This window comes from Desmodus rotundus, chromosome 1 (assembly GCF_022682495.2).
Source record: "Desmodus rotundus isolate HL8 chromosome 1, HLdesRot8A.1, whole genome shotgun sequence".
NCBI classification, from domain to species: Eukaryota; Metazoa; Chordata; class Mammalia; order Chiroptera; family Phyllostomidae; genus Desmodus; species Desmodus rotundus.
The window spans coordinates 19470584-19490634 of record NC_071387.1 but is presented as its reverse complement, the minus strand read 5'-3'; the positions used below and the strand labels follow the sequence as shown (position 1 = coordinate 19490634).

Here is a 20051-nt window from a genome sequence, read left to right as displayed (position 1 = left end):
GGGGAGAGGGGACACCTACGGAATCACTTTCTACTCTGTGTTGCTTTAATTTTTCACAATAAATATGTTTCACATGAAATTTTTTTAAAACCCTTAATTTTTTTAAAAAGACTACAATATATCTAAAAAGCAGAATAAGTTTAGATTATGCCAAAGTCTAGCTACAAATCCTCTTCACTTGTAGGGTAGAAATGGTCCATAAACGGACTCTGAGAATACAGACCCAAGCCCTAAAAAGTAAACGAACATGTACAAAAAACTGTGTTAAATGATTGCCAGTACATTTTTTGGATGAAAGTGTCATTTTCGTCTGATTCACAGAACAGTGTACGAACCCTCTCCCTACCCACCTCCGCAAAAGAACATTCCAGGCGGCTACAGTAACTGAGCTGTTTCAAAAGCGGTGAAAGCACCAGTAAATCACACATTGTCTAAGGGCAATGGAAGGATCATTCAGACGGACCCCAGTGCCTTAACAGGGCTCTTCCTTCATTCCTACCAAAACGCCCGTGTTGTCAACTCACCTTTTCCTGCTCTGTAGCCCGGAGACTCAAGTAATTGAGAACTTGGGGTTCCAATACACTTAAGGACTCCAGCAGAGCCGGGATGAGTTTTGGTGCGTGTGGTTTCAACATGGCTCCTGCGCTTTTGCTGATCTTCACGAGGGTGTTAATGCTACAGACACGGGAAACACAGAGACCTTTTAGCAATAATAGTAAGCCTGAAAAAATCTAATCATGAGGGTGTCTTGCAGTTTACTGCATTCTGGAATATACTCACTTGGTTATAGTGCCTGGTCTTAGCACTATTTTTTTTAAACTCTGTATTATAGAAATTTTCACATGAAAATGAAAGTAGAGAAAATCTTAAGTTAAATTCTATGTATTCTCCACCCAGTTCAACAACTAGCAACCTTTGGCTTATTTTATTTCATTTATACCTCTACCATAATACACAAGTCATACTTTTTCTCCTGCCATTGCGTTACTTTGAAGTACGTCCTCTCACTAAACCTCAGCATGCATCACTACGCGGCAAGGACACTTCATCAGAATCAAAATACCTATTCACACTTAAAAATATTACGAATTTTTTCTTATCACCTAATATCCAAATTCCCCTGTTCCACAACTATGTCTAAGTGTTTGTTGTAACTGAATCCAGGGTCCATCCACACGTGGCAATTTACTACATTTCTTGAATCTTTTTTCTTATTATTTCTTTATCCTCATCGATTGTATCCTGATGGTTTCACCTAAAACATTCCTCCTTTCTCTCTTGCACAGATCTGCAGGCTAAATCAAGTTCAGGTTCAATTTTTTAAAAACAAGAATCTGTCCCAGGCGGTGCTGTGCGTGCCCTGCTCCATCACACCAGAATGCACATAATGACTGCTCCTCTTCCTTTGCTGTTAAGAGTGATCAGCGGACTCCAGGTTGGCCAGCCTGAGCCTTCCATTACAACGTTCCCCGTCAGCCTTTTACCAGTGGATTTAGGAGTCACTAATGACCATTACCTAGACTGTTCTACTGAGGACAGCAAAACGATGACATCCTGATTTTATCACTCCTTTGTATTTGTTAAGTCAGTCCTTCGAAAAAGAACTTTGCCTCATCAAGTACTTAGTTACTATGACATACTGTTGGTACCATCAATTTGATCTAATTTTAAGAATGAAATAAAAATTGAATAAACTTCCTAGGTAGTATTCTAGTTTAAAAACAAAAAATACAAAGTTGATTTTAACTTAAAATGGCCATATACATCTAAATGGGTGAGTGTAGTCTTTAAATACTTAGTTATTGCAGGTGGTAAACAGTTTGTTTTAAACCTAAGCGCTACGATACTACTAAGTGGTACAACCAACAAGCAAGCTCCCAGGGACTACGGCATTATAGGAAGATGTGCTTGCTGGGCCCAGAGGCCAATGAAATTTTTTTAAAAACGCTCCCCTCAAGGTTGAGGCCCAATGGCAAAATGCTGGTCGAAAGCAAGGCTCCCATGAGAATATTTTTGCAAAAATGTTCTAGGCGATTTAACAAATGCTCTTTCTTGGGTTACCTTGACTCATTCTCCATGCTTTCAAATCTAACATTCAAAGAAATGCAATTCAACTAAATGGCGAGGAACTGACTACATCCAGCATATTCATTTCATCAGCTGATTCACACCTGAGGGATCGAACTTCTGTCACAGGACTCATCATTCCTTTGTCCAGAAGGCAAGGCAGAAGGGCAGCGATGGTTCTCTGGCCAGCTGCTCCTTTGGCAGGGTCACACATTTTCACACAAACCTCACACACAAAGAGTATGGAAATTAGTGAAACTGACCTCTCACCCAACACTTCCTACTTCCCATATCCATAGAAAAGGATGAGTGAATCCACTTTCTATGACACTACAGAAAGAAACAGAAGAATGAGATCTGGGAATGAATCCTATGTCTACCAATAACTCAATGGAAAATTTGGTAACACACTCTACTTTCTAAGCTTTGGTCTTCTAACTTGTGAAATAGGAAACTGCTGAAGATGAAATGAGAAAATTAATAAGAAAGCATTTGACAACATGCCCTAGAATGCATCACAAAATCAAGTTCAAGGGGAAAGCTAGTTTCAAAAAGCTTGCCAACCTCATAAATATGAAAGGCAGATTAACACATAAGCATGGCAATAATAGAGAGAAAAGACAGAAGTTGCTTAATCTAAATGAGTAATGTGTTCTTCAGGGTCAAATAAAAGTCACACCTTATATAAAGACCCAAGCAAGCTGACCATTTAAAAAAAAGCAGAGATCCACATTGTTAAAAAATACTAAAAGGTAGTCTAGTGTTATAGCACCAAGCTTTACACTCATTGTAAGAATGGTGAGCTATAACATGATACCAACTACACTGCAACTGAATGTCATTATATGATAAAAAGTGAGTGATTATCATGGTCACTTAGAACCCTGCCCACTTCACCCCCAATGTAAGATAAGAGGGTTCACCTTGCTCAGAGTTTTCAGAGCTAGTTCTGCTGCTTTTCGTACAGACTCCTAAAAATGAGAAGAGTTTGGCATCGTAAGAGTTAGTTTCCTTCCACAATGCGCAATAACTGCCTCCAACTCTACACAGATTAGTGAAAAGCCCCACTTAATACTAAGTAAAAAACAGTGTTTCATTAGGCTCTTTACCCATCAAGGAACATATTACCATGCCACATACATAAAATAAATTAGGTATGGCCTATTTTGACCTAATAAAAATATGGCTATTCAGTAAACAGTTTAGAAACTAAGTGTATTATAAAAACAAAGATTTTTGTGAGGATTGTAACAGACTTTTAAAAATCTCTAACGAATAAACAAAAAGAAAGGCAAAAGTAAAATGTCTAATTTTAATGGTAAGATATCAAAATATCTAAAATTTAGATTGCCCAGGAAAAATTAAAAGGAATTGGTCATGTTATTTGGGAATGAATGATCCAATTTCTTAAACTTATTCTGGATTATTTCTAAACTGTTATTTGCCCCTAATCAATAGCAACATGAGATGTCTATTGAAAGAAAGGAAGTAGCCATCTATTTTATTTTTTAAGTCAATTCAGTATAGATCTAAGGATACCCAACCTTGCAAATTCACAGGCACATCAGGACTGAAACTTTGGGGAGAACTTGCGGTCTTTTTCTTTTTTTTGTTAAAGATTTTATTTATTTATTTTCAGAGAGAAGAGAAGGGAGGTAGAAAGAGAGGGAGAGAAATATCGATGTGTGAGAGCAACATCAAGTTGCTGTGCCTCTCACACACCCCCAACTGGGGACCTGGCCCGCAAACCAGGCATGTGCCCTGACTGAGAATCGAACCGGCCACCTTTTGGTTCATAGGCTGGAGCTCAATCCACTGAGCCACACCAGCCAAGTCAGAACTTTCAGTCTTTAAAAATTACTTGGATATTGAATTTTAAAGTATATTATCATATGCATTTTAACAATTTCAGTTTAAGCTACTCTATAAATAAATGCAGATCTTACCTTTATGTCATCTTGTACTCTAAAAAGAGTTTCCCAAATTTCTGGAAGTGTATCAATGATGTCATCTAGGGGTCGTCCTCTCAATAAATCATTCAGAGCCAAACAGCTGAAAATAAACAATTTAGTTTCAAATATATGATCAACAAAGCTCAATGTTTTACTCTGAAACATTCACATCAAACAAGAATATGGACTCCGCCCATATTTCCAGTCCTAACCCCACCCCGAGTCAACAATAACTAGTGTCTCCTCGGTGCTTCAAATATACCGCACACACACGGCATTTACCCTCATCAAATGTCTGTTTCCCGTAAGTGTAGTAAATCTCTTCAAGATGATGCATCATTTTTCCCTTACCAGTGCACCCCCGGGACTTAGCACTCAGCCGAGCACGCTGCAGGCACTAAATAAACGTAAATTATGTGTGTGCACATAGCCCTCCCCTAACAAAGTCAAGGGAGTATACAGTCTTGATGTCTTCCAAGTCAACAAGTAATGTCCTGCTTCTTTAATTTCACACTTACAATTTCACACTCACACACTAAGACACCTTAGGAAAACCACTGACTGTAGTTTAAATAGTTAAAATAACAGTAACTGTCTAACCCAATCAGAAATATGCTGTTTACTAGCTTTAATATATCCCTTTGGCACAAAGTATAAAACTTAGAAACTTGAAGAAAAAGAAATTTAGTTGCATTTAACTAGTTTTGTATTTTCAAAAGTAGTACCTGGATTCTCGAACTCGCCACATATTACTAGTAAGGTTCTTTACCAAATCTTGAAGAATTTCTTTCAAATATTTATCCACCTAATAAAAGCAAAATGATAAAATTTAAAATGCAACATCAATAATCAAATTATTCATCTCTTAACCACCTGACCATGTTTCTGTATGTAACAGCCTAAGTAGCTCTCTAGACCTCACAGTCTACAACTCTCTCCCCACTTCGGTTACTAAAAGCTGTCCGACTAATCGTTCCGAAACACAAACTTGGTCCTTCAATCAGGCATCCCCTTCAGAGAAGAGACTGATCCACTCTGCTCTGCGTCCCCCGGCACCTCCCGAAGCACACGTGAGCCTTCACAACAACTGTGCTGCTCCGTCACACTGGACCTCAGGCAGGGACAGCGTCTCGCTGGGCTTTGCCTCCCTGGTACCTTGCACAGACTAGCACACAAAGAATTATTATAACTGCTCAGAATCAAAGATGAATTTAACCTTTTCAGCCTCTGTTTTGATATACACGTATTGATTTTGGTAAAGACAAACTGATGGCAGACTCAGTTTCTACGCTGGTCCAGAGAACCTCAAGACTGAGGGCGTTTCCCCCTTCACTCTCATAAGAGATGTTTTGTTATCCTCACTTGTATATACGAAAACCAAGACAGAGAAGTAAATAACTCACCTAAGACTTAGCAAAATGATGTCTTTCTGTGTCTACTTCTCTAAACTTTCTCCAGAGTGACCTCACCCACACCGTGGCTTCACCTGCCACTTCACCTGCCACTCATACGGAGATGATAATCACTTGAGAGCGTGGGCCGTGTGCCCTGAACTCAGGTCTATAAAGCCACCTGGTCTGTTAGATGCTGACAGACAGTGATACCAAATAATCTCCTGGAGCAAACGAAACTCACCGACCCTTCCAGCTGACCCCCACGTACCTACCCCCATGAACAGGAATCCACGCAACCTATTGCCAGACTGAGAGAAAGGAAAGGGCCACGGACCATGTGCAGGCACTAAAAAGGTATAATGAGGACCATGGAGTTTATTTACAGTGAACTATGAAACCACTAACACACACTTTTTAAAGATCACTTTTATTGCTGGTAATTAAATGATGGAAGGTGAAGAGAAAGATGACAACCTGTTCATCAGGGAAAAACCAAAAAAAGAAGAGGATGGATTCAAGACACACTTTAGAAACAGCATCAACAGAATGGAGCCACTAGATTCAATTGAGGACGGAGGTAAGAGAGATAAAATTAAAGGTGACACCTGGTTTCCGGGCTTGGGTACACGGATGAACACTGAGAATAGAGAGGGAAGGCTGTTTTTTCAAGTCCTGTTCTGCACATGCTAAGTCTTCGGTATCTTGAAACAACATAAAGTTAAAATGACACGCAGCTGTTAGACATGCAAGTTGGGAGCACAAATCTTGTCTGGGCCCAAAACATAAGACTGGGAACGATCACAATAAATGCCCTGGAACTGATGAGCTCACCCAGAATGACACAGCTGAGAGTAAAAGCTACTCAGAGGCAGGCCTGGCATGGACAAGTCGCAGTATCTAGGAGTGGACTAGAGTATGACAAGCAGCCAGATGACAGAAGACCGAGAGATAAAAACCACACATGGTAACTGCCTGCTTCCTGGCCTATCCCCCAACTGGGTTAACCCCGTGAAGGGCAGAGCCAGGCCCTGTTCTCCACGCACCAACAGTAGCCATCGACACACAGTGTCTGCTTGCGTGGATACACTGCCGTTTCCCTACCTGGCCACGCAATGGACTTCTAGATTGTGCCCACTTTTGAGATTTCAATAAATGTTGTCGTGAGTGTATTTGATAGTTTGAAAGAAGAAAGCAAGCAAGAAATAAAGGAACTTCTATGTATTTAAACAAGTAAATACACAAAGTAGGAAAGGAAGATGGGCACTGGGTTTAAATCCTGGACACAATCTTAGACAAAGGTTCGCAGATACTTGCCGTTGATTTGTCAGTGACCAACGCGTTCCAAATACTTGTCATGGCCTGTCTAATGCCAAGGTTGGGGTCGAACTGATAACGGTAGAGACGAGGAACGAGCTGAGGCAAAAAAGGAGCCAGCTGCTCTCCAGCTCTGGCGGCAATGACGTTAAAACCGAAAGCAGCACCCTAAGAAAACAAGATGAAGTGGGTGAGGTCCATCTGTTGTTAGTGAAATAGTAAAACAGTCAGTACGTAAAGATCACAAAACTCTCCCTCCCAAACTTGTCCCTGCATTGAGCGGATCTGCGGGGTCCGAGCTTTACCGTGTGCTGGGCCGGCTCTCTCATCACAGACTTTCACAAAACACACTGCGCGTCAATTGCCACAGCCCACCAATGTAACGGGTTTGGTTTTGGAGGAAAGGAAAAAGTAAAAACTGTCTAGTGACAGTGACTTACCTTCCTAGAGTTCCACATCGCATGATGGTTGGCTAAATTCATAAATTTGTACACCAGATCTGGCTGACTAAGATCACTGGCCAGAGAACAAAGCTCCTTGTAAGTAGAGAGGCCCTGGCTTGGAAACAAACAAAAGTATATAATAATGTATTTCTCTGTCTCTGGGCTAATGAAAATTACATCATCAATATTACTAGGACATCTTAAAATTATGTTTTCGCTAAATTTCCAATATTGAGTTATCTCATCACCACGGAGGCAGAGAACCAGACTGAGAAGAACATGAACAGTCCCCTAATTCAACAGTCAACCATACCTGGTAAATGTCCTAAGCACACCTGCAGCTCTCGGGGAGCGAGAGCCCTCACCACCCCCCTCACCACCCCGGGAGACCGCTCGGTAACTCTTCGGTACATTGTGCATGAGCCTCTCCCCCAATCGTGAGACTGACTTGTAGATATCTCCCTAAGTCTTTTCTGGCCAGAGCACACCAACCTTGGTAATAACATCTCTGAGTCCTGTTCTTTTTCTCTGAACAAATAATATTTGCTCAAATACCCCATCATTTATGTTACTTAGTTTAGGAAAAGTGAGTACTTTAAGATTTTATTTATTTGTTTTTAGAGTGAGGGGAAGGGAGGAAGAGAGAGGGAGAAAAACACCAATTGAGGGAGAAACACTGATCAGCTGCCTCTCATATCTGCCTGGACAGGAGATGGTACTGCAACCCAGGCACGTGCCTTGACCAGGAATAGAACTGGCAACCTTTCAGTTTGCAGGACAATGCCTAACCATCTGAGCCATACTTGGCAGGGCAAAAGTGAGAACTTTTTAAAAACTCAGGAGTCTACCGGGAGCAAGTAAATGAAACCAAGTTTTGACATGAAAGCAGTGAGCGAAGGGGAGAACGGTAATGCCGCAGGCAACGCTGCAGTGGGGCTCTGCCTGACACCGCAGCCAGGCCCCGCAAGCTGCAGCTTTACCTGAGGAATTTTACACAAAAAGCTACAGTGTAAACACAATGGAATAATGACAAGACAAAGGAGGTAAGGCTCTAGGAATTAATGTGAAATGCTAAACTGGTGGACTCCAAGTCACCCTCATTTTCCCCCTAAAACTAGGTACAGTGGACACCCACCTATGCTGTCAGGTTCCCCCCACCCCCCAGGATTCACTGGCTAGGAGCTGACAGAACTCCCCTCAGTCCAAGGTCAGCTCCTCCCCCAGAGTAGCCCACCACCAGTGGCTAGGCCTGATGAAGGGACATAAAGGTCTGGCCCCCTCAAAGCAGGAAAACTCCAAAGGGCCATGAAAGGCCAGCTCCCAAGCCCCTCATGAGGTCAGTATCTGCTTAAGTGTTGACCACAGGTCAGCTCCTCCTTGGGCCACTGGCCCTGTCCTGCTTCCTCACCCCCCACCCCCACCCCGCCACTGGGACACCATCCCAGGGCATTCTTTAATCAACTTCCAGCATACAAATCTCCAGCTCAGAGTCCGCTTCCCAGGAAACCCAATCTGCAACACCAGGCTTTTCCACAGAAGTTCCCTCCTCCCACTAACACGACATTCTCTAGGAGGGTGGAAATCAACTCCGCGAGCGCTCTAACATCAGACTAACGCTGTCTACGATAACTGACCAACGGATTTGACACACTTACCCATCAGGTGTTTTGCCAAGACCTCCCCCTTGAAATACCACTGTCTCTCCAGAAACTTCATGTTTGGTTCTAAACCAAAATAACATTAAGAATTTAAATTAGACTCGAATTTTTCATACCAGCATTCAACTAATTCATACATCTCACTTGCAAACGGATTTAATCACATTCCCTATCAAGTGGCTGCCAAGTACAAGATGTAAAAGTCAACTATTCCTTTCCATCAGCCTGAGAAGTCTGTAAAATAAAGTCTAGAATAAACAAATTAATAGACCCCAATATAAAAGACACCTCATGTAAAGCTACACTGAATTAAATGTGGTCTCACATTAAGAACTATCCTTCCTACAAGGAAGGCAACAAAAAGCAGCAACTAATTGAATTACAAGAAAGATACCCTCTTTCATACTCTTCACAGATGAGCCTGTGAATGGTATGTGGCTTCCTCACCATGTCTTCATTTCCATTTAGTCAACAGTAATTACCACACTCCTGGAATCCAATGGTGTACCTATCCTGACATCATTCAGTTTTCTACATCTGGCCTACTGGCATGCTTCTAAACCGCAGCTGAGCTTCCTTGGCAAACCTTATACACTGGATAATTAAACTGCTATCCACAGCCTAGCAATCACTGACTTGCAATTTAGAAAAGACTTAATAAACAGGAATATAAAGAGCTGAATTTTCATTCTTCCCCTGCATATTCTCGGTACGTGTAAAACTTGTCCTATGTGCTCAAATCTAACAATTTCAAGTTCACCATACCTTTTACCAGTCATAAGTGTTTCCACAAGGGTAGAAACCAATTCCTGTTGGTCTTGTTCATTGCCCAGTTCATACACCAACCCAAGGCCTTTTGAAGCAACATCTTGACTAAGTTCTACAAAAAAATCAGACAAAATAGTATTACTTTAAGAAAATTTTGTCTACTGGCTGTCAAGTTGAAAATTTTAAAAACTTGTAAGATTAACCCAAAATGATATAAAAGTAAAGATATGAAAACATAATCAATCTGCCTATTTTGTTAAAAATATACTAAATCATCTCAGTGGAGACTGTCCCCAAAAGTCCCCGTACACAAGGACAGCATTCATAGAAGACCCAAGGCACAACCCAGGAAGCCCACACTGCTGGGCCTCAGTGGACCGCATGTGGTGACAGAGGCTCGAGGACCCTGGTCACACACGTGAGAAGCAGAGACACTCGCGAAATTTCAATACACCAACCTCCAATTTTTTAAATGAAAAGTTAATGCAAGACCACATGTTTTAAACAATTTATAAAACAAAGCTACATACATTCACTCTCTTTTGGCTTAGGGCATAAAGAGGAAAGGAATCAGAAGTAGAATCAAGCTATTTTTTAGTAGAAGGACTAATGTTAAAGAAGGCTTCAGCTGTTTTTTTAAATTTTTTTAATCCTCACCCAAGGATATTTTTTATTATAGGTTTTAGAGAGAGAGGGAGGGAGGAAGGGGGGGGAGAAAGAAACATTGTGTGAGAGAGAAACATTGGTTGGTTTCCTCCCGTACGCGCCTGGATTGGGGATTGAACCCGCAAACGTTTGGTGCACGGGACGACACCCCAACCAACTGAGCCACTGGCCAGGGCTTCAGCTCCATTTTTAAACGCAAAACTGATTCATTTAGAAAATAAATAAATACGAAGCAAGTTTCCTGTACCCTTCTTTCATGTTCATTAATCTTATTTTTTTTTCGAAACTTGAAATATGTTTAATTAAGTTTGGAAATCAATAACCTACCATCATTTTCTGACAAAACGGACACAAACGCGCTCTGAATTTCTTTAAGATGAGACTGAAAGAAGAAAAAAGGCACTGAGAAAACTGAAACTCTACCTCTTTGGGAGAATAAGAATCTTGCTCTCGGGATACGCAACACCTGTAAAATCTCAGGACCCAAGGCTCTCTGCAGTACACCCTGCAGCGCTCTCATCCAGGAGGGCGGCCGAACCGCTGAAGGTCAGACCGCCCCCGGGCAGTCTAATGCACTCGGTCTGAGCCTCCCCTTCCTCACCACCGATCTGGTCCTACACCCTCAGGTTTAGGATCATCTTCCAGTAAATGTGTATCAAGCTGCCATACTTCATTCCTTCATGTACAGCTTATTTCAAAATACCGGTCACTGGTTAATGGCCCTCACCTCAGACTGGCCCTCACCTTCATAGATTTTCCTTTCTGCCACCTTGCAGTTGTTAGTATTTCATAAGCAGTTTCTCCAATAGAGCTGAGCACGTTCATGGCACGGCTTACCTTCACCTCCCTGTGGGTACTAAGCTTCCTCACAAGGGAAAGGAGCCAGACACAGGCTGCCTGCCTCACGTGTGGATTGGGGCTGATGACATGTTTGTTTAAAATCACATCCAACACCCAGGGAACCACATCATTCACTTTGGCTCCTGGGGAAAAGCAAAGAACGATAAGAAGAAATTAAAATAACTATACAGTTTCCTGAAAAAAATTAAATTTTAATCAACATTTACACAATACAACAATCCTATAACATTATAAAAAATCTAAATGACTAAGGTGTTTAAATAAATTGCTGAAGGAACTGATAATCATTCATGTCAGAACCCAGCATAAGCTAAATAACCATTCAAAGGTACTCAGGTTAAGTTTAATTCCCTAGAATGAAAAATTATCCCATAATGGGGGAAGCTATGCATGTAGAGGGGCAGAGGTCATATGGGAAAGCTCTGTACCTTCCTATCAATTTTGCTGTGAACCTAAAAAAAGTATTTAGAAGAACATCCCCACTCTCTCTAATCTCAGCATTTTTTTCTCTACTGTATCTTTCCCATCCCCCATCTAAAACCAACACACAAACCAACCTCTTTTGACTTTCGTCTCCAACTACACTCCATTTTTCTCCTTTCCTTTATTAATTCAGGGTTCCCCAACTGCAACACTACTGCCATTCTGGCTAGTAAGTTTGTTGTGCGCAGCCGTCCTGTGCATTGTAAGATTTGGTAGCACCCGGGGTCTTTACCTGTTGGGCACCCAGGCCCTCCCCAGTGTCCAGACATTACCAAATGCCTCCTGTGGGGCCGAGTCTCCCTCTCCTAGGCAAGAACCACTGCTTTACATTAAAACAGTTCAAAATAATTATCTATACGCACAGTCTAACACGAAGTACAATAGCTAAATTAATATATTTATGATGGAATACAATTCATAAAGGAATCATTACCATGAGAATTCTTTAATTTTCTGAACTGAGAAGCTAACATAAAAACTTGGTGACTTTCCTTTTGTTTTAAAGACAGAATATAAATTCTGGTTTAAATATTTGAGTATATTTTCAATTTGAGATTCAAATCAAATCGTAACACCTTTGAAATCAGAGTATCTACAACATGTAATCAGAAACCACATGCTCCCTCAACCGCACAGTCACTAGAAGCAGGGGCACCTGGGGGGCGAGCAGAAGACACTGAGGCGTCACCACGTGACAAAGGATTCGGGGCACGTCATTCGGAAACAGCAACCCCTGCACCTATAAACTCGGCTAAGTGCACCAATCCCCAGGAAAAGAACACAAAGGTGAACACAACCCACAGCTGACTCCCCCGCGTGCTTGCCAAAGGGTCAAAAACGTTCCCATTCGTGACACACTGTCTCTCCTTTTAAACAACTATTTTTCTTGACTGAACCAAACTAAGACAGACATAAGGACCTGAAAAAGAGTTGAAATGGATTGCATAAATTTTTCTTTGGCTTCAAATGTTGATGAGAGACTAGAAAAGGGCTACTTGAGGATTACAACTCGATTAGCCGCACATTTGGTACCTGCAGGAGGAGTGTATTCTTCTTCGGTCACCAGCCACGCGTCCCGGGCGGCCACGGAGCTCGTCCCCACTGCAGCACTGGTAATGGCTTCGCCAATAGTGAACTGAAGCTCTATCTGCTTGGCCTGCACCGGAGGAAACGAGTGCCAGGAGTCAGGGAGAACACTCCCCATCAATACCCACTTTATGAAAGGGCTGCTCAACACCCTTTCCTCGGTGTGTTTGTTTTTACTCCTTTGCCTGGACTGCTTTCAGCTAGCCCAGGTGGTTCAAAAGCGAGGTAACGTGAAGGAAGGGAGAGGTCAGGTGACTTGGAGATCTTTTACCAAGTCCATGCCGCACCCCTGACCCTCAGCAGAGAACCACAACACAGGGATGTTTAATCTTGGGAAGCACAATACCATTTATCTGGGGGAAGGGCATCTCGGGGCAAATTCTAGCTCCGTCTCTCACCAGCCACATGTCCTTACTTAAACCCCGAGTCTCAACACCCTCACATGTAAAATGAGCATAACACCACCACCCTACTTCATCAGGCTGGAACAATTACATGAGGGGGTGTACAGAAGGCAGTGGATACCTGATTTGTAGTAGCTGCACAATGAATAGCAGCCGCTATAATTTATTAACAACTCCTCTTTGCAGTGGTATCTACGAGTTATTCTCAAATGGTTCAGGAAAATAGAGAATAATTAAGCATATATGATAAAATGTTAAAATTTGGTAACTCTGGATAAAGGGTTATTATAAAGCAGTTTTTCATACTCCTCTTACAACTGCACACTATTAAGACTGAAACTTTTAAAAATCAAATGATTTTTAAAAGTTAGAAAAATCGTATACAAAAATTGTCACATTTTTAAAGATTTGATTTTGAAATTCTGACATGCTTCACAATTATAAATCACTGACTCAGCACGGAACTAAATCTTAGTTCCCTTTGGCATTTTTCTTTGTCTACTGTGAATTGGGAAAAAATCTAAAACACGGGGAAATAAGAAGATAATGAAGAAGAGAAAGCAGGAGGGACGCGGATGCTGACCTCTGGGGAGAGCTCTACTAGAAGGCTCACAGACAACAGCTCAGCCTGTCCTACACTCAACCACCCAAACGCTCTAGTCTCGATCAGGTGTCAGCTGCTGATATCACCTGCTTCCTGTTCTGAGAAAAAAGAATTTAAGGGCTTCAATCCCAGCTTCCCTCGCCAGAAGCTTCTCTTGGCAACTCTAAACCGAGAAAAAGATATTTCAGCCCAGAGAAACCTAGATTAGGGATTCGTTTTATGTGCCTGTTTTACATGCTTCCTGTTATTAATAACAAAGTTGGCATTACAAACAAAACAATCCCTAACTCCATTTATGAATGATACATTCTCTAGAATCATACATACTCTAAGTACTCCAGAAATAAAAAAATAAACAAATGAAATAAAAATAGGCACATTGAGCTTCATTATATTGTCTCTTTACTTTTATGTTTGAAACATTCCATAATTAAAAGTTTAAAAAAACACTCTGGAACTTTGTCCTAGTTCACTGTGGAGATATCTGCTTCTCTGATTCATGCTTTTTTTCAATCTTACCCTTCAATCTCTCCGTCATGTTTCTAGTTTTTCATATATTTCTGTCCTTCTGAACTCTTAAAATAATGCTTTCAACAGCAAGTTAAGAATCCAAATAAACCTTCATTTACTTAAGCAAAACAAGAAGAAACCCTTCTCTCTCATAGATATTAAAAAAGTAAAAAGATGAGAAAGGAAACATCGTAAGCTTTCTTCTAAGTGGTTAAAATTTCAATTACATTCAGGGATAACCTGATATGGGGCATAATTCACTATCAAAAAAATTTACCTGAAAATATGAAGTTAAGAATCCAGAGACCTGAATTTTAATACGAGCTCTATCACTCAGCTGCCTCGGTCCTCGGCCCTCGGCCCCAACTCTCCTCTCTCCTCCCTCACCTCATTCACAGCCCAGCAGCAGCCTCAGGTGACATACCTGCAACAACCCTCTCAAACAGCAGTACCCACGCCCTCCTTTCTGAGTCTACTGTCTTGTATACAAATGTCTCACTGGGTTCAGTCGGTCTACCAATATTTACTGAGATCCTACTACTAACAATCACACTGCTAGGCCCTTGTTTCATAACAAGGAGCAGAACAGACTTTGCCCTCAGTCTCGGGGGCAGTTAGACACTCCGATGAGCGCTATGAAGAAAGCTGCGGAGAGCTGTGACAGCACAGGTAACTAAAGAATCTACTCTAGTTTGAAGGGTCGGGGCAGGCTTTTCAAGGAGCACAGCAACAACCCAAGAAAGAAGGACGCGTGGGTCTTTCAAAAGCTCTAAGCAAAGGACACAGAGGCTGGTGCACTAAAAGGTGAGTGAGGGACAAGAATCAATGCTGGACCAGGGGCCAGATCAGGCTGTGCGAAGACACTTATCACACTGGGTCGGCAGCTATCAAAGGGCAGGTCTTCACTACACTGGAGGACAGAGCGAAGTCATCCAGAGCAAGAGCGACTGGGATATCAGCACCATCGCCCCACATCTCTCCCACACTGCTACCCCTCCTACCCACACTGTACCATGCTTAACTCAGAAAGTATGAGGAAAGGACTTTCCCACATAAGTGACTTAGTCAATGCTATGCCAACCCATAGTGATGAGCCCAAGGCTGGCACTCAATAAATACGTGGTGAATAAATAAATAAAATTTATTTAAAATTTAAAATCTCAGAGCATGTAATGTTCCAACTAAAAAATGCTTTTTGTTTGAATGACTAATAATCAGATAGCAATATAAATACCTCCACAGAATCCATCAGACCTTGCAAGAGGAGTTTCTGGTGAGGAAAATCTCCATCCCCAACTGGAAAATACCCCAGTGTTTGGATTGCTCGTTCTTTCATCTAGAAAAAGAGAGAATTATTTCTTAAACTAAGTGTATAACAGCTTTATCCCAGAAGAATGTTTCCAAAACGAGATGGCAGGACAGAGGGAGTCTACTGATGCAGGAGTGCACAAGGCTTGTTGTCGTTTTGTCTAATGTATGCAATTTTACAGCATTATGTCTGTAAGACACTGGAGGGAGAAAGACATACAACTGAGTCCATTCAGGGTCCACAGCTGCAAAAGAAGAAAGAAGAAAGCCTTTAACTAGGCTTGCTGTCCCTCAAATAATAACAGTTATAAATGTAGGTTCTGGGCCCAAAGGACCTGAGATCCAATGGCACAGCCTGGCCATTTTCCCAGCCTTTGCAGGTGTGTGACCTCAGGCAAGTTCCTTCCACTCTGTGTGACTCTGTTTCTTCATCTGGAAAACACAGGTGACAGTTGTTCCTCCTTCTCTAGACCTTGTGGAGGATTCAGTTAAGTAATAAATGTGAAGCACTTAGCAGATGCCTGGCACATTACAAGTGCTCGACAATAGTTGGTAATGAGTAGTTATTTATGACAAATAAAAACTACACTTTGTGACCTTCTCAGAAAGATTTAAACAGTAGCTACACCAAGAATAAGATTACATACTTACTAAACTGGTAGTAAACTGATTTTTCTGCCCATTAAATCATCCCATACTTCAACACTGAGGTGCTTTGACTACAAAGGAAATGTCCATGAAAATTTTTGCCTAAAAGTAAAAAACAATAAATGCTTTCCCTCACAGATTACTCACACTGCTTACTAATGGAGTTCTTAAAACCAAACTGGCTGTAGGAGGTTAAGACTTAGATTTGGTTTGAAATAACAAAAATCATCAAATTATTTATCACTTTATCATGGATCCCTTTGCATGACAAAAGAGTGACCTGCCGCATTTAACACTTTACCCAAATCTTAACAGCTATTGCCTATGCTGGAGTAACTGGGTCAAATGGCACGCACACAAAGGTTACGCACCAATCACCCCTAACTAAAAATTAAATGGTCACCCAGCCTTTCCTCTTTACCATTCTTTCCACATTAAAGCCTTCTTCCAGCTGCAATGCCACCTATCTTCACTGCGATTGTTTCTGCATGTACATATACATGAATAAAAATTCCAGAAGGGAAGGAAAAAAGGAAAAGACTTGCCTTATTTGTTTCTTTACTGGAGGGTATTCTATTCAGCAAGCTTTCCACCAGATGTAATTTGGTAAAGCCAGATCCCTCACTGGGGATTGGGAGAGGCCCGTTTCTGCCAATTTCACCCAGGGCTGTACAAGCAGCGATCGCCAGGAGGGGCGATGTACTGTCCAAAAAAGATCCTGCAAGCACATTTAGACAGAATTGAGAATGGAACATTATTATCCTTGTGAGCCAAAGCAAGGTACTCGATATATTTTTAAACAGAGTGAAAGAAGGAGAATGAGGGCCCCATTGGCCACAGAGACCCAGCGCCCAAGCCCTCTTCTAAGGAAAATGGGAAATGCTGGGTCCAGCTGGGTATGGGATCTTGAGCAAATCCCAGCCCTTCCGTTGGCCACTGCTGTTAAATGGACTGATGGGATCCTTACTGTGCATGTTGGACAGTGTTCTCATAACAAACAAAGAGCCATAATGAAGGAGAAAATATCATGAACAGGGGACTTCCAGTCAGGATGGAGGCATAAGTAAAAACGGCTCACCTCCTCACACAACTATAGCAAAAATTACAACTAAAATACAAAATAATCATCATCCAGAATCATCAGAAAATTGTACTATATAGAAGTCTGACAACCAAGGAATTAAAGGAGTCACATTTATCCAGAAGGAGGGACGGAAACGCAAAGACACGGAACTGACAGTCCCACACCCACAAGTGGTAGATAAAAATCAGGAGGGAGCCCTGACTGGTGTGGCCGGTGTGGATTGAGCACTGGCCTGAGAACTGAAGGGTCACAGTTCGATTCCCAGGCAGGGCACATGCCGGGGTTGCAGGCCAGGTCCCCAGTTGGGAGCATGCAGGAGGTGGCCGATCAATGTTTCTCTCCCTCTCTTTCTCCCTCCCTTCCCCTCTCTCTAAAAATAAATACATTTTTAAAAATCTCTACCAAAAAATTGGGAGTGATACCTCAGGAACAAGGGGTCCCAGCCCTACACCAGATCACCTAGCCCAGGGTTCCAGTAACAGGAAGATAAGTCCTCAAAACTTATGGCTGTAAAAACCAGTGGGGGTTGAGGTGGAGGAAGAAACTGTGGGACTCAGATGTCTCCTCTTAAAGGACCCAAAATAGACTTAGGACTTATGCAGATACTCCCCATGGGCTCCAGCACCAGGGCAGCAGCTGGAGGGGCACCAGTGGTATATGGGGTGAAACAGAAGTATTGGGCATCAGGGCAAGTGCCAGACGGCATCCTCCTCCTGGACAAAACCCCAGAGGCCAGGCAGCAGCCATAGTCCCTTTTCTGAGCCCTCCCCCACACACAGCCATAGAGCAGAGACACCATATCTGAGACTCCATCAACCCGATTCACACAGGTTTCCCCACCCTGGTAATTACCTAAGGCTCAGCCCCATCCAACTCATAGGTGTGCTTTTCTGTAATAGGCCATGCTACTAAGACAGGGAGTCAATGCAGCCCTGCCTAATACATCAAAACAAACACAGGGAGGCTGCCAAAATGAGGAGACAAAGAAATATGGCCCAACTGAAAAAACAAAACAACACTTCAGAAAAAGAATTAAACAAAATGGAGATATGCAATCTATTGGACATAGAGTTCAAAACAGAGGTTATTAGGATGCTCAAAGAATTCATTGTGTACATCAACAACATAGGAAAAAAAACAAAGGCAGAAATGAAGGTTACACTAAGTGAAATAAAGAAAAACGTACAGGGAATCTACATGGGAGTAGATGAAGCTGAGAATCAAATCAATGATTTGGAACATAAGAAAAAAACATTCAATCAGTACAGCAAGAATAAAGAAGAATTCAAAAAAATGAGGACAGACTAAAGAGCCTCTGGGACAACTTAAAATGCTCCAACATTCACATCACAGGGGTGTCGGAAGGAGAGGAGGAAGAACAAGAAATTGGAAATCTACTTGAAAAAATAATGAAAGAAAGTTCCCTAATTTGGTGAAGGAAATGGACATGCAAATCCAGGAAGTGCAGAGTCCAGAACAAGTTGGACCCAAAGAGGACCACACTAAGATACTTCATAATTAAAATGCTTAAGGTTAAAGGTAAAGAATCTTAAAAGCAGCAAGAGAAAAGCAGAGAGTTACCTACAAAGGAGTTCCCTAAGACTGTCGGCTGATTTCTCAAAAGAAACTTTGCAGGCTAGAAAGGACTGGCAAGAAAAAAAGTGATGAAAAGCAAGGACCTACAACCTAGATTACTCTATCCAGGAAAGCTATCCTTTAGAATGGAAGGGCAGAAAAAGTGCTTCCCACACAAGGTAAAGTTAAAGGAGTTCATCATCACCAAGCCATTATTAAATGAAATGGTAACGGGACTTATGTAAGAAAAAGATCAAAACTATAAATTTAATATTAAAATGGCAATAAATTCATAACTACCAACAACTGAATCTAAAAAACAAACTCAGCAAACAGAACAGAAACAGAATCATAGATGGGGAGATCATGGAGGGATCAGTTGGGTGGGAGAAAGAGGAGAATGGTGGAAAAGGTGAAGGGATTAAGAAGTACAAATAGGTAGGTTCAGAATCGACAGAGGGATGTTAAGAACAGTACAGGAAATGGAGTACCAAAGAACTTTCATGTATGACCCATGGACATGAACTAAGGGAGGGGGGACTACCGTAGGTAATGGGGGTTACCGGGTAGAGTGGGGCAAATAGGGAAAAACTGAGACAAGTGTAATAGCATAATCAATAAAATATATATTTGAAAAAGACATTAAAACAAAATCAAAGCCTACAGTATCTTCTAGTTGATAATTTGTTAATTTTTACTCAGTAATAAAAACCATGGAAACAGGGCATAGCGTAGGGTACTTTTTTAATGTTTAAGGTTTTTCCCGTAACAGAATTGTCTGTTGTATAAAAACATACAGGAAAAATAGTACAGAAAGAGTACTTGTATTGTTATTAAAAACACAATTTTTTAGCATCAAGTAAGCTGTGTGCAAAGGTTTGTGTCTTTAAAGTTCACTACTGTAAAATCAAAATGCTACATGAAATTTTAACCTAATTAAAAAATGCAACATCCAAGTCAGCGTGAACACATTAATTACCTATAGTTTCCGTGGTGCTCCGAATGAGTTCCTCCTGCTCAGGCAGGTAATCGGCGCTTGTCTCCAGGGCTTGTTGCTCTGCCGTTCTCATCTTCTTTTTAGCCAAGTATCTTCCTACTGTGAATCCCAACGCAAGCAAGGATCCGTGCTGTATCTCTGGGCTCTGAGTTTAACAACACAACAGCATATGTCTCTGTCTCTCTCTCCCAATTGCAAGAATGCATTAGAACAACTGTGTGTTTATTAG

General features: G+C 41.6%; 1 protein-coding gene across 4 annotated transcripts in view; it reads right to left on the bottom strand.

Moving 5' to 3' along the window:
• Nucleotides 1–20051, bottom strand: part of ECPAS (Ecm29 proteasome adaptor and scaffold) — a 95979-nt gene that overhangs the window by 16104 nt on the left and 59824 nt on the right. For all 4 annotated transcript variants that reach the window (XM_024560277.3, XM_071221237.1, XM_053921839.1 and 1 more), the window contains exons 21-35: nucleotides 19805–19967; nucleotides 16712–16884; nucleotides 15445–15546; nucleotides 12639–12762; nucleotides 11100–11245; nucleotides 10590–10644; nucleotides 9594–9708; nucleotides 8826–8894; nucleotides 7168–7285; nucleotides 6728–6895; nucleotides 4745–4824; nucleotides 4014–4119; nucleotides 2991–3038; nucleotides 2172–2293; nucleotides 525–675 (exon numbers count right to left, since the gene is read on the bottom strand). In XM_024560277.3, the coding sequence (XP_024416045.2) occupies nucleotides 525–675; nucleotides 2172–2293; nucleotides 2991–3038; nucleotides 4014–4119; nucleotides 4745–4824; nucleotides 6728–6895; nucleotides 7168–7285; nucleotides 8826–8894; nucleotides 9594–9708; nucleotides 10590–10644; nucleotides 11100–11245; nucleotides 12639–12762; nucleotides 15445–15546; nucleotides 16712–16884; nucleotides 19805–19967 (1740 nt within the window). The remainder of the gene's footprint in view (nucleotides 1–524; nucleotides 676–2171; nucleotides 2294–2990; nucleotides 3039–4013; nucleotides 4120–4744; nucleotides 4825–6727; nucleotides 6896–7167; nucleotides 7286–8825; nucleotides 8895–9593; nucleotides 9709–10589; nucleotides 10645–11099; nucleotides 11246–12638; nucleotides 12763–15444; nucleotides 15547–16711; nucleotides 16885–19804; nucleotides 19968–20051) is intronic.